Below are 16,436 nucleotides of genomic sequence, written 5' to 3'. Positions count from 1 at the left end.
GAACTTTATTCTGGAGAGGGTTAAAGAAGGGTTTAAAGGATGAGCTAACAGGAGTTCTGCAAACTTCCTTGTTTTCTGGACTTCTGGACATGGTTCTCCTGATTTATCGTCGGGGTCCTCTGGATGGGTGTATGTAAGTGCCATACTCGCGCTGCGCTTTGACAGAAGTGTGACTATAAACCTCCGCCCCTCCACCAGGACCCATGTTGTGAATTTACAACTGCTTCAAAATAAATGTACATGTCCTTCAGAAATTCTGGAGACACAATCATAACCGTAAGTTAATTTGGTGTTGTTACACCACTGGTTTGGGTGCGCCTTAGCGTGCGCATACCGCCGTGGTGTCCTGGTCCTGAAAAATGCCTCGCCAACAGCAATAGGAGGCAGAAACATGTTGACCATATACTTTTTCACTATAGACTAGGATGTCTCTGGTCAATTTAACCAGTTTGGAAACATGCGCTATACTTGCTTTTATCTGTGCCAGGTTTTCCAACTAATAAAACTTTTTGGGATAAAACTGAGGAATTTTTTTAACCAATTCGTCACTCACAGTCACAAAAATAACCTGCTCGGCTGTAGACAGGCGACGTAACACCCCAGAGATGCACTCAGCCCCTCTGGTGGGAACCCAATGATGAAGCATGTCACCAAAATAGTTTGGTAAGTGAGGGTTCTTTTTAAATATAAGAGTGATTTCTCTTGCTGGCTGTTCTATTGACGGGCAGCACTCTTCTGTTCTTTAATTGATATCATTGATATCTCCTGATTAAACACCCACTTAAGGAAAGGAGAATGGAAAAAACAGAGAAGCAAAGGTTCATTTCTACTCCTTCTTTCATAGCTTTTAGGTAGACTAAGCCAATTACTGAGCCAGTTGTTCGTTTTACTGAGGTACCTGATGAACAAATGCAGCTCAGAACTGCTAGAGGTCCCTTGTCCAACGCCGAAAGGGAAAGACGATGTAAGGGAGGTTGTTTATCTATTGTGAGAGCCATAACCATCTGCTGAAGAACTATTTGACCCCCCAGGCAACTGGAAAAAGCCAGGTCATGTCCTTTGTGAGGGAGAAAGGGGGCGGAGATTCCACTCTTCTTAAAGTTTTTCTTTCCTCCAGTGGATCCAATTCACACTTGTTTGTGTTAGAGTTGATGCTTCAAGTCCATCATGGCTAGTATGTCTCTGTTCCTGCCCTGCTAGATTATAGTGCATTCAACATGTATATGGACTTGAGTCTGCCAGACTCCAAATTGTGGTCAGGAACAAGTCATCTCTGGATCTCTTACAAACAATCGACGGATATCCTTTTATTTTGGGCTCATGAACTCCATCACGGTTCTGTTTTCATGTCCTTCAGCTAATATAAGGAGATGGTTGTTTTTGATCTAATAATGTCCCCTAACTATGCCATAGCGCTTCGGAAGCAGTGGCCGGAACAACACAATCCCCATGTTGATAGGTAGACTGTCTTATCTCTATCATCACAGTTCAGCTGTTGCTCAGACAGGAATCATTAAGATCTTGTTGTACACAGACCTTTTAAAGACCAGTCTTAAGCTACTATTGGTCAGACGTTGTCCATTCTTATGGCTTACCAGTAATTTTCTGATATCTTTCAGAAACCTAGCTCTGTGTCTTTCCCTCCTCATAGAGACTTGATTGTGACATCTCAACCATACACAAAGCCATAATTCCCATGTGAAATGAACTCTCTGACCTAGCACAACAAAAAAGGTTCTGAGGGAATTTTTGGATGAGAATCTTAGGAATGGCTTGATTGTCTGGTCTACAACACGTGAAGGGGCTCCACTTTTCTTCATCCCTGAAACCTCCAAAGAGCTGAGACCCTGTGGCTTTCCAGCCCATATGTTGAGCCTACCCATGTGTTAACAAGACAATATTTTGCTTGAGTAATCTACATACCATACAGAAAACTTGAGTCAATTGTAAGAAGCTTCAAATATATTAATTTGCCTCTCTCCAACTGGTGAGGTTCAGAAATCTTATACATTCTGTTTAGTTGACAGCTAAAGCTCAACACAACAAGTTATTTTATCACAGTAGTATCTTTTTTGTCACCACTGGGCTTTAATGTTCAAACACAAATATATAGCATAGTGAAGTGCCTCACAATATTCTTAATCAAGGGACTCTCCTTTGGCTCTTCGCTTGTATCCATGCACAATCAAACATTAAGTCCAAAGGCACAAGTAGGCTAAATTTATTTTTGTATAATCCATATACAACAAGCATAGCATAGATTCTATAAGAATGCACTGTTTCTCTTTATCAGTGGTCTCTCAAATCATTTGCTTCCACTTCATGGTTCTTGTTATAAGATGAGAAGTGTGCGATTGAACAATAAACAAGTTAAATCAGTTGTAAGAAATTCGCAAGGCCGTACTGCAGATGTTAATGGATTAAATTATGTCATAATCTACTGCCATGCTAAGGATTGGAGGTCATGCAAGGTACGCAAGTCACCATGACTGAGCTCCAGTCCTATAGACCCCAGAAATGAGGACTGGAGATGTCACAGAAAGTCTCTGGTCTTATCTTAACAAAATCAGTAGCAGTTAAGAATAACATCTGGAAGTCACCCAACAGGCATGAATCAATAATAACCTGTCCCTACTGTCCTGGAATACTGCAAGAATCAATATATTTAGAGCTTCATACGAGCTTTTTAAATCATTACCAGATTTCTGTTTATAAGACACTTGGGGGAAAGAATTCCACTATATTCCACATTACATGACCTGGAATAGGGCTGCTATAAAACTTTAAGAAAGGGACCACCTGTGAGTGGGGCTAATTACCTTTTTTCCACAACACTGGAAATGAACCAGGCGGAGATTTCAATATACAGCAACTATATACTGGTCCTGAAACCTTTGTAGGAAGAATCTAATAAACAAGGTGTAGTTTTTTTTAAACAACATGTATGTAACACCAGATTGGGTACGTAGCCATAGTATACAAAATTTGCTTATTTATCATATTAATTTAAAGGGCGACCTTAACGAAATTTTGGATCCAGCATAAATAATTCCTGATCCGTTGAATGAACTGCATAGTTTATGAAACATTCCGAATACGGCATATCTTCTAAACCAGCTGGTAAAACTAATGTTGTCTTTTGGAAGAATTTTTTTTATTTTGTTTTAATCAATTTTAATGGCAGAATTATACCGGATATTACCACATTCTTTACTCGTGTTGCTGGGGGCATGGAAAGCCGCTTAGACTGCACCCTGGTCTCACTTCCTTTCTAGACCTTATCTGCACAATTATTCAGCGATATGAGAGCGAACATCATCCTCAAACTAATACATTAATTTGGTGAGCTATAGAAAACAACCAGCAAGCACTTATTGCCGGAGAGGAGGAGGGGAGACTCAGCTATCAGAAAATAAGATAGGACCAACATCAGAATTATAAGCGGTGGAAGGAAAAATAACAGGAAATACTGTGCTGATACTATTTAATCAAAACATTAATAACAAATCATTCCTACTGAGCTGCCAGAACATCTCACAATTGTTGGTTTCAAGTTCTTTCTAAACAACAAGTCCCAAAATTGGAGATTTTAATCACCCTCATAATCACATTTCAACATGGTATACTCCATTGTTAAGACTGAATATTCTGAAAGATGCTATTCCAGATCTCACTCCCAAACAGCATACTAGAATTGACGAAGTTTAGATCTATTTATAAAACTGAGTGTTGGAAAGAAAAGGAGATAGATATAGCAAAATGCTTGCACATCATCAGAAGGGCGTATTAGTAGTAAAACATTTTTGTTTTTGTTGTGTACATATCTTTTCAGACTTGAATTCCAGGTGTAGAGATCCTGTAGTAACTTGTCTCTGGAGGTCCTGATGAAGGTGGTTTCCACTGCTGTTAATCCACCGAAACGCGTCGACCAACTCCTAGACCTATGTTTTTCATTTTGTAGATCTAATGAATCTGGTCTTATACTGGACAACAGATGCAATGTTATAGGAAGTCTATGTTTGATTGTAATGTAATGGATGTTTAGTTAGTATGAATGTGTTTGTATGCATGGTTCTCTACCTGGTCTGGTCTAATTTATTTTGTACTTTTATATAAATTTTTGACAACTAATGAAAAACAGTTATGGCTCCAATGTATTGAAAGCATGTTTCTTGGAGATTTTTTATAATCAATGTATATATAAAAAATGAGATAAAAAAGTTGGATACGAAAAAATGAAATAAAATAACTAAAAATTCTAATACTAGTGTGATATATGTGTATATGCCCTGGGTCGATGAGATAATTTCTATGTGAAAAGTATTTATAGGTCAAGAGGGAGTTTTCTAGTTTGTTGGGTGGCAACACATGATGCAAAGATATTTCAGAGGTTGATCTGGTCCCTGGACCAAGTTCCTCCTGTACCTAATACATCAGACGCCTTAACCTGGAGAACTTATTTGTCCAACCTACACTTTGATTTTAAGGCCTCACCAGCTGTAAATTACCGTGGGGGCAATTAAAAGTAAGATCCCAGAGTTGGAAGTTTCATCTTTCAGTCGTAAGGACGAGGAAGCATTGAAGTCCCTAAAGTTGTCAAGACCAAACGGTGAATCAGACATTGAGTCACGTACATCATCCCCCAAAATTATTTTGTTGTTGGAGCATCTGTAAGTGAACCCGCAGTAGACAGAACTGATTTACAGTAGATCAAATAGAAGGGAAACTTTGAGATTTTAAAGTCATCTAGATCAAATAGTGCCTCTGGTCTGAATGGAGAACAGACACCAGTTTTCAAATCTGATATGGAAAAATGTGAAAAGCCACATCTTTTTCTTAGTCTTTTAAATACAACAATTATACTGGAATCTTGGAGGGGATACATTTTACATCTGATACACAAAAAGGGAAGTGTAAAGGATCCTAAGAACTATAGAACAATCCCATTACTAGATAGTGTTGCAACAATATTCTCTAAATTCCTCCTTCAAGAAATTAAGAATTGTCTCTACCCTTGCATCAGACAGATTTTAGGGAAAGGTCAGAGATGCCGGACAATACTTTAGTCAAAAACACTAGGGTTGAAAAAGCTTTATAACAAATATCTGCATTGTATGTATGCTACCTGGGTTATAGTGTGGCAATTGATATGGTTAATATAACCTCCCTCTGGAAAACTTTATCAGCCTGGGGAATTCCAACACTGCGGTTTCAGGCTATTTGAGTGCTCCACACGAACACATGGGTGAGAATGAAGATTGGATCGGGGAGAACAGCTCAGAAAAAAAGTCTACACGAATCAAGCCATGAAGTAGGGATGTGTTTGAGACCCTGTATTATTTAATTTCTACACAGCGGATATGGTTTGGATTAAACGCTGCAGAAAGAAAGAATTTTCGCTCCAAATTAGGCTTGGTCCACTATCCTGCCCTTGAATATGAGGATGATACTGTGTTATTGGATAGCTCTCCAATAAGTCTTCAAAGAGCTGAGACTTGTCTTCACAGTTGCAATATCAAAGTGACCCTGTATTAAATGTAAATAAAACTAAAATAGTTCAGTATGGGAAAAAGAGCAAATGGTAGATCGGTGCAATGCATATCAATACTTGTGAGCCTGGCAAAATGAGAAGCTTAGTCAGAAAGTCCAACTAGCCGCAATAAGATACTGTGCAAACCATTTACAAAGAAACCTGCAGAAATTGTATTACAACCTGTATAGCTCAACCGGCTCCTCGATCCTAGAATCAATTAGTGATAATGAATTCCGGCACTAAGTTATAAGTCTTGATCATCTGGGGCTAACCTAAATCCTGGTCTTGATGAGACTTTCTCGGATGCCTTTCTTAAAACCTTTGGCCTGCCCAGAAGCACACCCTCCTCTCAACCCATTCTACAATCTGGCTTTCTGAATCTGAGCTCAACAGCAGATTGACAGTTTCTAAAATACTGTTACTGGTTGAAGGATTCAGATGCATGGTCTTTAAAGAACCATATCTGGAAGGAGCTATTTACAAACACCAAAAAGTATCTCCAGTAGTGTTTCTAAAATTTACAGAGAAAACTTACCATGTGGAACCAGGAGGAATCATGGACGTATAGCAAGGAGAATTCCGTTTTAGAACCTTCAAGATTACAGCCAAACAAGCAGCTGTTATGTTATTCTACTCAAAAAATGTGGATGAGTTCAGTAAGCTCTTAGGGGGGATTTACTAGTATTGCCCTATTCTTCACCGAGTCCTCAGTGTTACCTGATGTTGAGGCTGAAACATGCAACGAGAGTCAAGTATATGAGACTGAGGTTTTCATGGGTTTCCCTTGCTTCTTTGAAGAACGTCTAAAGTATGGTAAAGTCCTGAACTGCAAATAGTGCAGAGGGTGTGGTCACCCCAATGAGTCATTAGAGCACATAATATGTTTATGTCCATATTTGATTAACCTTCCTTCCTTGGACCTTGGCTTTCTGAGACTTGGGGTTCGCACAATTAAATCAGCTGCTCTCGAGTGCTGCAGGGAAATAACTGCCAACTCATCTGCAGGTTAATTAAATATCTAGACCTGGCAGTGGGAAAGCTGAACAGCAATGAAAGATAGTTGCACTTTGAAAATTGCCTGGAGAGATAAGGCAGGTTTGCGGGTGGGATGGATTTAGTTCCAGGTTAATGGGACTTTTAATATCTGCATGTGCACTTTATATTTAGATTCTCTGGTTTTTTTTTTAGGTACATTGCCGGTTGGTTTATTAAATATTTTCAAACAGGTGACAAACATTAATTGCAGTTTAATTCCAGCATGTCTGGAATTATTTACCAAGATATCGATTGGTAAAATAAACAATCAGATGTGGCCCCCGAAAATCTGGACAAACGCAACATAGCTGCACCTTGGATTTGAAAAAAGCAACCTAGCTGCCCCTTAGAAGTTCCAGCAGGGGTGTGTCTCGGGGAGTGGGCAAAGTCGAATTTAGTGGTTTCAGTGCTAAACTGGCATTGCACCAGTACGATATTTTTTTTTTAAACTTGTCAATCTGTCACAATTAATACAGATCTTAATGACTCGGATATGAGGCGTAAAGGAAAAAACTAGGTACCATTTAATAAATGCTTCATCTGTATGTCCACAAAACTTTATTGGTCAGTCCTTTATGGCTGCATTTTAAATTTTACATTAATTAGAGTATATTAGACAATGCTAATGTATTTTATTCACAAAAAATGGTCCTGCACCCTTCAGATATTCAACATGCTATTTTAGTATTCTTGAAGGTGGTCATATTGCATACAATTCATCAATGATTAGTAGTTTTCCCAAGAAAAAGTGAAAAGAAGGCTCTTCAGTTGAAATCAGTTCTTTATTCAATTTTCTGTTTAAAATGGATAGCCAATGCGTTTTGTCCGTTACCGGACTTCTTCAGGGTTCGAGACAAATGGTCAAAGAATTCCAAAGGAAAGTTAAAATTCAAGTATGGTCTCTTAAACAAAGTATAAATCCGCAAGAATGCGCGATACGTCCAACGTATGGTCATCTGGTCCTTCAGAATTCTTTGACCACTTGTCTTGAACCCTGAAGAAGTCCGGTAACGGACAAAATGCGTTGGCTATCCATTTTAAACAGAAATTTGAACATTGGGGTATGTTGTTGAAGGAATAGGGGTCTTTTCACCTTTCCCCCTTATGGGACGTATAGGGATTGTGCTCCTGGCCACTAGCACCTTCACTGTTTAAGATATATACCTGTGGAACTTCAGCACGGGTGCAGGCATATTAGCCTTGATCCCTAATTTCTGTTGCTCTACAGTATTTTATTGCACGTAAATTATAATGCATGGTGGGTTACCTGATATTAATGCATTTATATAATAGAGTTTGTACTAGTAGAACAATATTTGAGTGCTGAACCAGCGGGAGGCATGTTCATCTAGGAAGCAATCTCTAATCTCAGTTTTATGGTACATTTTGTATTGTTCCTACTGATAAAATAGAAGTTTTAAATTTTTCCGTTTTAGCTAGTCTATATTTATGTTTATTGAACTATTTATTTGCAATGAATGCAATGATTTTAATTCATTGAACAAATAAAGTATCATTACTACTATTAATTTATTACACACAAATTCCGGGGTGGCTTCTAATTATGAAATTGACACACGGAAACTCTCAAAAATAGCAACTCTCATAAACGTGTGCTATCTTGACACACTGTTGACAACCACCTCTCAGATGCATGCGTACACATAAGTTCTGTAAATTTAACTTAGACTTTCAAAAGCCAATGTTGGCCATTGCCACAAAATGCTGTTCCTCCAGTGTGCTTGACAAAGGAATGACTCTGGTTATTTCATGTTATGATAATATAATTTATAATACACATGAATCACCCCGGGAGGGGTATCTCAGCACCGTAGGACACCATAAGCAAGCCGCATTAGTATATGAAAAGCTTAGTTTTGAGAAACTTTCTAAAATGAAAGTGGTCCGTGCACTTCCGTAGATAGGAGGGTAGCTGATTCCAATATAAGGGAGCCTGAAAAGCGAAAGCTTTCCCCCAGAGCGTGTTTTCCTAATGCGGGGCATAATGAGAAGAGATTTCACCCTGGACCGCAAAGGTCTGCTCGGCTGCTACGGAATACGTTTCTCTGTCAGATATCTGGGACCTCTGCCATTCAACGATTTGTGCACTAAGCAACAAATCTTGAATGTAATTCTCTTGTGTATGGGAAGCCAGTGGAGTGAGCGTAAGAGGGGGAGAGCGGCTGTTCAGGCCGGCATATTCTGAATGAGGCGGGCCGCTGGGTTTTGGACAACTTGGAGTTTGTTGAGTAGAGACTCACTAGTGGCTGCCAAAAGGGAATTACAGTAGTCCAGGTGGCTGATCACAAGTGCCTGTACTAAGTTTTCCACACTGAAAGTGGCAGTAAATGGAAGACTCTGCACAAAAGACTCATCATATGAAAGTAGGTGTCAGTGGTAGAAACTACCTGATCTTTCATAGTGAGAGACTGGTCCAGGCGAACGCCCAGATTTTTAACTGACGACTTGGGGGTAGGTGCTACACCAGAGTCAATTGGCCACCAATCTGGGGATCAGAGCAGCTGGGCTTTACCAAAAAGTATAATCTCCGTCTTGCTCGTATTCAGCTGGAGAAAGTTCTCAGTCATCCAATCTGAGATGGCTTTCATACCCTCAGAGAAGCATGCTTTGGTAGTATGTTATTGAAGGAAATGAGAAGTTGGGTGTCATCCGCATACAAAAGGGGGGAAAATGCAACGGGGCTACATGGATGTTAAACAATGTGGGGCTCATACAAGAACCCTGAGGCACCCCCATCTTGAGCTCCATGGTGCGGGATCTGAAAGGGCTTAGAGCTTGTGGGGCTTGTAATTGCTATGGGAGCAAATGCAAACCATATTCATGTGTGATTAAAACATGACAACATTTCCTGAGTTGGCTATTAACATCTTGTTAGCTGTTCGATGCCATATGATGAAGTCTTTATGACTAACAAATCATACACAATGTATCATCTTTGCAATACATTTCTGGTTAGTCAATAAAAGAAATCAAATCTTGTGCCATCTTAATGCATCTGGCTTTGCTTATTTTTCCACATCACACTTGATGTATAACTAACTGGATAGTGGGTAATCAACATTTGATCTCAAATCTTATCTTTAAATTATGCATTCTGCAGTTAATTCAGAATGGTTAATTGTCCTACTTCGGTCTTAAATATTGCTCATTGGTGGGTTTTTGATTGAATCTTGTGCATTTTTTTGGGCTGAGAGAATATTTTAACTGATTAACGCATAGGTGCTAAAATGAACTCCGTTTCCTTTCCTTCCTCTACAAATCCTAATTTGAAAGACTATAATTTCCTCCGGATTGAAATGTTGTAAAACTCTTTAGGTGCATCCTTCACCCACATCCTGCAACAAGGTCCGAATGCTCACACTCTTCTGCCCTGAAGAGGCACCACAAAAGCGAGGGCCACCTCTTTCTTGGTAGTTCTTCAGTGGTTGCCCACTGACAAACGAGTGACATTCAATGACAGCTGCACTGCTCGCAGAGACAGTCCACGCCTGTTCTCTCTGCAAAGATGTTTGATCCTGGAGTCTCAGATGCTCCCTGAACAAACTACTTATTATGACCTATATTTGAGGTTTTTATACAAAATGGATGAGTAGTTCAACTACAGGCCAAGCAACTGGACGCCAATCTGAGATCATGAAAATCCTGTAGAATATCTCTCAGTAAAACGAAATTAATCCCCAATTTATATTTGAATACTAATAATAATGTCTGTTTTGCACCCTTCTCATTCATTCATGGTAACCATGCACTTTAGAAATTAACATTTTCCCTTATATGTAGCTCTTGCCGGAATTTCAGAAAAAGTTATCACTTGATATTTTTAGAGTTCTGGTGGAATTACTCATTGCTGGTAAATTCTAAATTCTGCCAATAAGTACCGCCACTTACTGGTACCAGCAACCTGGGGAGTTACGATGTCGATGCACAACTTTCCAGCAGAACTATGTTACCCCATGACGATACATGTCTTTACTGGCACACTGTTAAATACTCTAGTGGTAACTTACCTCATTGCTCTTACCCCTACAGGGATTTACTACAGTATTTACTTTGAAAAGCTAAATGAGGGCACTAAAATAAATAAGAGTCATAGGAAGATTATTTGGTGGGAAGATAAGGACTAAGAAAGGTTTTCTTCCTTAAGCAAATGTTTTAAGTGGTTTGAACTGCCTAACAATAGAAGAGACAAGGTAAAAGCAGTAATAAAGTAAAAAGAATCTTGGAAGAGACACAGGAGAAAAAATGTAATATGCAAGCAATACTATGCAAGGCATTCACAGTAAGAACTTTGCTATATAACAAAACATGAGCAGAGGAGATGGGTCTGGCAGTACTTACATTCCATGAACATCCAAGGACTAATTTGTACTAAACGCACCTGAAAAACGTGTCCTAAAGTCGATTTAGAAAATTCTATAGCATTTGCAAAATATTAAATAGTACCCCTGAAAATCATAGCATTTTAGCCAATGATACTTTTAGAACGCTTGAGAAACCCTATCTTATTTATTCATGAGAGTCAATATAATGTGCTGATCAGAAGGATCACAAAGGAAGCATGCAGAAGGAAATATCTTTTTCGATAGAAAAGATATATATTGCTTTTGTACTCACTTCTTCCAGGTTTGCGAACTTCCTTCATCACCTTTATTTTAATGCATGCATTAGTTCCATCATCAACGCTTGCAGTTACTTGCAATGAGTTTGGCACTGCTGTTCCTGAAGCAATCTGCCCCTCCATTTCATGGTAATCCACCAACACATTGCAGCTCTCCAGGGGGCCTCCTTCAAGTCCATTGTTATTAAGGTTGCAGTCTAGAATATCTTCTCTTGAGCAGCTCGATTCACCTGGTAGAAAGTCTGTGGCATTTGCCGCCACACCATCGGGAACAGCAAACGTGTGGGTATCTTGTGGGCACAAAGCACCCATCTCTAGCTGCAGTGATTGGCCACCTTCATCCTCCTTTTCATCATCCCTTCTGGAATCTAAAATAAGAATATGTCACAAACATACAATTTATGTTTATAGTTTTGAAATGTAATCAAGAGATTCAAGACGCATAAGCAGATAATGGTAACATTCATTTTATTTCACATGTAAAGTGCCAACTACAATTTTAATGTTCTCTTGACGTCAGCAGAAAGTGCAGGCTTAGCAACTAGGGATGTGCAAAGTTGCAAATGTTCCTTTGCAAACGTTTATAGAAAAACTGGCAAATTTCACTAGGGTCACAAAGATTTTCAACTCAGGAAGTCCGTGTGAAAACAGCGATTTTTACGAAGACTTATTCCACACATACCAAACATTTGTTATAACATGGTTCAGCAAAGGCCATATTGCGCAGAAAACAGCATTCTTTTCCCACACAACGCTATTGCTGTATAAAACAGTGTAAAAAGTTAAACAACCAAAAGAATAATTCTGCATTCGCTATATTTGGGAATGTTCTTAGTTCTCTTATAAGTGTTACCCACAACCTAGCTCTTGGATCCTTACCGCATCTCTGAATTTCATTTTTAGGTCTTGCCTGCGAGGGGGATTGTATCCAGTAAAGGGCTGGGAGCCCACCCACTACTTACCATTTGCTGTCTTCAATTATAATTCTTTTTAGCTTCCAGCTGACTTTCCAAACAAGCAGTCCAGTTACATGCTTCAGGCCAGGCTGCCACTAGCCAGAATTTACATTTTGGACAAATCTTGGCCTCAATTCTGTGCAGCGCTGCAGTTAAATTTTCCTGTGTCCTCAGTCTCATATGTATTCCATCTCTTCACTGTGCATACAGAGTATGGGTCTGTTTAAAGTGTTTCAGTTTTGTGCAGCACATCAACTGCTCCATTTCTCATTGAAACCTGTGCCTAAATCCTCATTCTCATGGATTCCACCAAAATTGCTTTCAGGTACCCAATATTCAAATGCACTTAGGTGCAAGAGAAATAGCCTAATGGCCACAGCTACACACCACTCCAATCTACCTCACTCCACTCCACTACAATCTACCCCAATCTACCTCGCTCCAATCTAACTCACTCCACTCCGGTCTACCCCACTCCACTCCACTCCACTCCAATCCAATCTAACCCAGGCTACCCACTCCAATCCAATCTACCCCACTCCACTCCACTCCAAGTCAATGTAACCCAGGCTACCCACTCCAATCCGATCTACCCCACTCCACTCCAACCTACCCCAATACACTCCAATCTACCTCACTGCACTCCACTCCAACCTATCCCAATCCACCCCACTCCACTCACTCTACCCCAGTCTACCTCAATTCACCCAAATCCACCAATCTGCCCCAACCCAATCTACCCCACTTGACTCCAATCTACCTCACTCCAATCTACCCCACTTCTCCCCTATCCACCCAAGCAACCCAAAGCTATCCCACTCCACTCTACCTCAATCTACATACTCCATTCTACTCTACAAAACTCCAATGTACCCCAATCTATACCACTACTCCAGTCTATCCCACTGCACTCCAATATACCCCACTCAGACCCAAACCAACCCACTACACCCCATTACAATCTACCTCACTCCAATTTATCCCACTCTAATCTACCCACTCCACTCCAATTTACCCCACTTCACTCAACCCTATTCCACTCCAATCCTCTAAAATCTATCACACTCCAATCTACCCAACTCCACTAAATCTACCTTAATCCACCTCAATCTACCCCATTCACCCCAATCGACCCCATTCACCCCTACACCACCCTACCTTAATCTGCCCCATTCCATTCCAATCTACCCCTCTCCACCCAAAAGATACCTATTCCAATCTACCCCACTACACACCAATCCTCCCCAGTCTACTCCACTCCATTCCAATTTACCCTAATCTACAAACTCCAAACTATCCCACTCCAATGTGCCCAAATCTGCCCCACTCCAATCTACTTACTTCCAATCTACCCCACTCCACTCTAATCTATCCCACTCTACTCCAATCTAACACACTAAACTCCAATCGATCATACTCCATTCCAATCTACTCCACTCTACCCCAATCTACACCACTCCAATATACCCCAATCCACTCTACCCAAATGTACCACACTCCACTCTATTCAAATCTGCCCGCTCCAATCTACCTTACACCACTCAACTCCACCCTACCCCACTACCATTTAGCCATGATGAACAGCAGTCACACTGATTAAACACATTCACAAAGCCAATAGCTCTCGTGTAGGCAATGCTGGTTATGGTTTTTGTTACCCTTACTTTCCATTCGTCCTGCTCCCTCCAGTCGCTTTCCTTTTTAACTCCAAGTTACTTTTTCCAACCAGTATTTCTAGAGCTCTCCTCCAAGCCCTTTTAATCATACTTGGTATCACCTAGAGCTGGGCTGTCTATTTTTTTTTGCATGAACATTCCTACAGAGGAGGCAGGAGAGACAAACCAGGGACTGAACCCTCCAACAATAAAATAATCTCTGGGCTAAAAACCTGCTGTGGCACCTGATGTGGGGGGTCTGCGCCGGGAGAGGCACTTGGAGCAGAAAATCCCAGGGGGGACATTACTAGGAAACCAGATCTTCTGCAGAGCTTGGTGGTGGAGCTGCAAACATGAGATTTCATGATGCTAGAAGATGGTGGTAAGTAACACTTTTTTTGCTTACTGGTAATTTTCAACAGGCTGAGCCAACTCTTCCTCGGCCCACTCCTGATAAAAAGTAACCAAATCCAGGATACAGTCCCTTTAAGTACTAACCTTTTTGTTTTCTTTAATACTCTCTTCCTAGATGATGAACAGCCTAGGAAACATCATGTAAACGACAAGTAAAGTTCCATCAATGCCTACCACTCCCAAAGCGAGCATGCGTATACGCCTGAGATGAGACAGAGCGGCACATAAGTATAATAAAGATTACTGGTAAGTAATCCAAGCATTACCCAGACACAGTTGTGTTGTACAAAAGTGCTTAGAGAAGCCCAAGTCAAGGACTAATAGATATTAAGAATGTAAATTCCACAAGCCAAAGACAATAAAGCAGCCACGCATCACGTGAACGTTCCATAACAGGAGCTGGAAGCATAACTCTACCAAAATCATATGCCATTGAGACAGCAGTGCGTTGGGGCAAATTTCTTGTCTTAGCAACTAGCAACAAAGTAAAATAGTATTAGCCAAGGAGGAAGAAGGACAGAGAAACCGAATAACTACCTCCTGATGAAGATGGTAGCCAGAGAAAACTTTAAGCAAAAAGTCAGGAGAGACATAAAACCAAACCTGTTCTGATTTTTGTAATGGCTTTGGTACATTGTGACTTGTTTTTTTACAAATGCAAAGCCTGTGACTTTGCAACCACAAAAAGCATTTAATACATCTGGCCCATAGTTTAAATATTGAAGTTGAAAAAGATAAGAAGACAAAGGTAGATGGAAGGTCCGTAAGAAAAAGACTTGTAGCTGAAACATCAGAAATCATTGTCCCTAATGTGTTCAATAACTCTTTTGGTTCTTCCATTACAACTGGAAGTAGTATACTTGCTGATAAATGTTTACTTTAATGGTACTTTACCAACATTTATTTTGTATTTTCCTCCAATCGTGGCCCTCAGCAGGAGCATGTTGGTATGATGGACAAGTAAGTCGGTCCGGGGACGCCTTCCAGCCACTAGCTCCAGCAAGGGGTCCGGTTACTCGAGGCCTTGTAGGATGCCAAGAGGACGGGATCCAGGCCTGTTGGGTTTGGCCAATGAGCAAGACCTTTTCAGCTAGCAGCTGCAGGAAGGCCATGCTGAATCCCCTACTCGAAGTAAAGTCTGGCACTGATTCCTATCCCCAAGTGTAGTCGGTGTACAGAATGGGCAGGCGTTTACTGTCAGCTCCTCTACATTAAACACAGTCTCTTGAAAGCCGGGTGGTCAACTCCCTGTCCACCAGGAGAACCTTATCAGTGTGATGTAGGAGTAGACAGAAAATGCCTTCTGCTTGGCAGTAGAAGAATTTTTAATTTAACACGTTTTTTGCTGTAACCTTTTTGGATAGTCTTCATTACATTATTGACTCCTCTTTAATATATAGTCAATATTATATTACACTCTTAAATTTTAGGTTGTGAAAGGGAACATCTTTTATTTTCTGTTTCCCAAAAATATGAATTTTCTCTGCTTGCTTGTACCAAGCAATATCTTGATTTTTTCAAGAACACGTAACTCAACACGAAATTCTGGGTTTTTGATAATGCTGGGGCATTATTAAGATCCTGCGGAAGATCAAGCACTATTTGTCTCTCCAAGCCCGGAAGCAAATTGTGGTTGCACTGATAGCTTCCCGGCTTGATTATTGCAATGCTTTATATGCAGGAATTAATAAGTGCTTAATACAGCGTTTACAAACTGTTCAAAACGCTGCAGCTAAGTTTGTATTGGATTTGCCCAGGAGGGCATCTGCTACTGCCGCTAGGAAGTCCTTGCATTGGCTTCCGATTGAAGCCAGAATTTCCTTCAAGGTTCTTTGTTTGGTCTATGGGGCCTTGACCAGAAAAGAGATGGGAGGAATAAAAGACCTGTTGGTCCCATATGCTCCTTCTAGAAACCTCCGTTCTTCTAAGAAGTTGCTATTATCAGTTCCCTGAGTCTGAAGAGTTAAGTGGGGAGGCAGAGCTTTTACGAGCCTTGCGCCTAGATGGTGGAATACTTTACCCTATGAAATTAGGTCCTTGCCATCGATGCAAGCCTTCAGGAAGGCCTTGAAGACATGGCTTTTTGCCACAGCTTACCCTTAGTTTTAGGGCTCTGCCTTATATGATTTTATTTTATAGGCGCCTTGATGCCTATGGGCAAAGTAGCGCGTTATAAGTTTTTATTCATTTCATTCATTCATTTC

General features: G+C 40.4%; 1 protein-coding gene across 2 annotated transcripts in view; it reads right to left on the bottom strand.

Moving 5' to 3' along the window:
- LOC144829436 (integrator complex subunit 6-like) overlaps positions 1-16,436 on the bottom strand; it is a 403,536-nt gene that overhangs the window by 69,526 nt on the left and 317,574 nt on the right. For both annotated transcript variants that reach the window (XM_078688577.1, XM_078688578.1), the window contains one exon: positions 11,204-11,575. In XM_078688577.1, coding sequence (XP_078544703.1) covers positions 11,204-11,575 — 372 coding nt within the window. The remainder of the gene's footprint in view (positions 1-11,203; positions 11,576-16,436) is intronic.

The sequence above is a fragment of the Lissotriton helveticus genome, chromosome 4_1, assembly GCF_964261635.1.
Source record: "Lissotriton helveticus chromosome 4_1, aLisHel1.1, whole genome shotgun sequence".
Classification (NCBI taxonomy): Eukaryota; Metazoa; Chordata; class Amphibia; order Caudata; family Salamandridae; genus Lissotriton; species Lissotriton helveticus.
The sequence above is the reverse complement of the archived record's forward strand: the minus strand, read 5'-3'. Positions and strand labels throughout refer to the sequence as shown.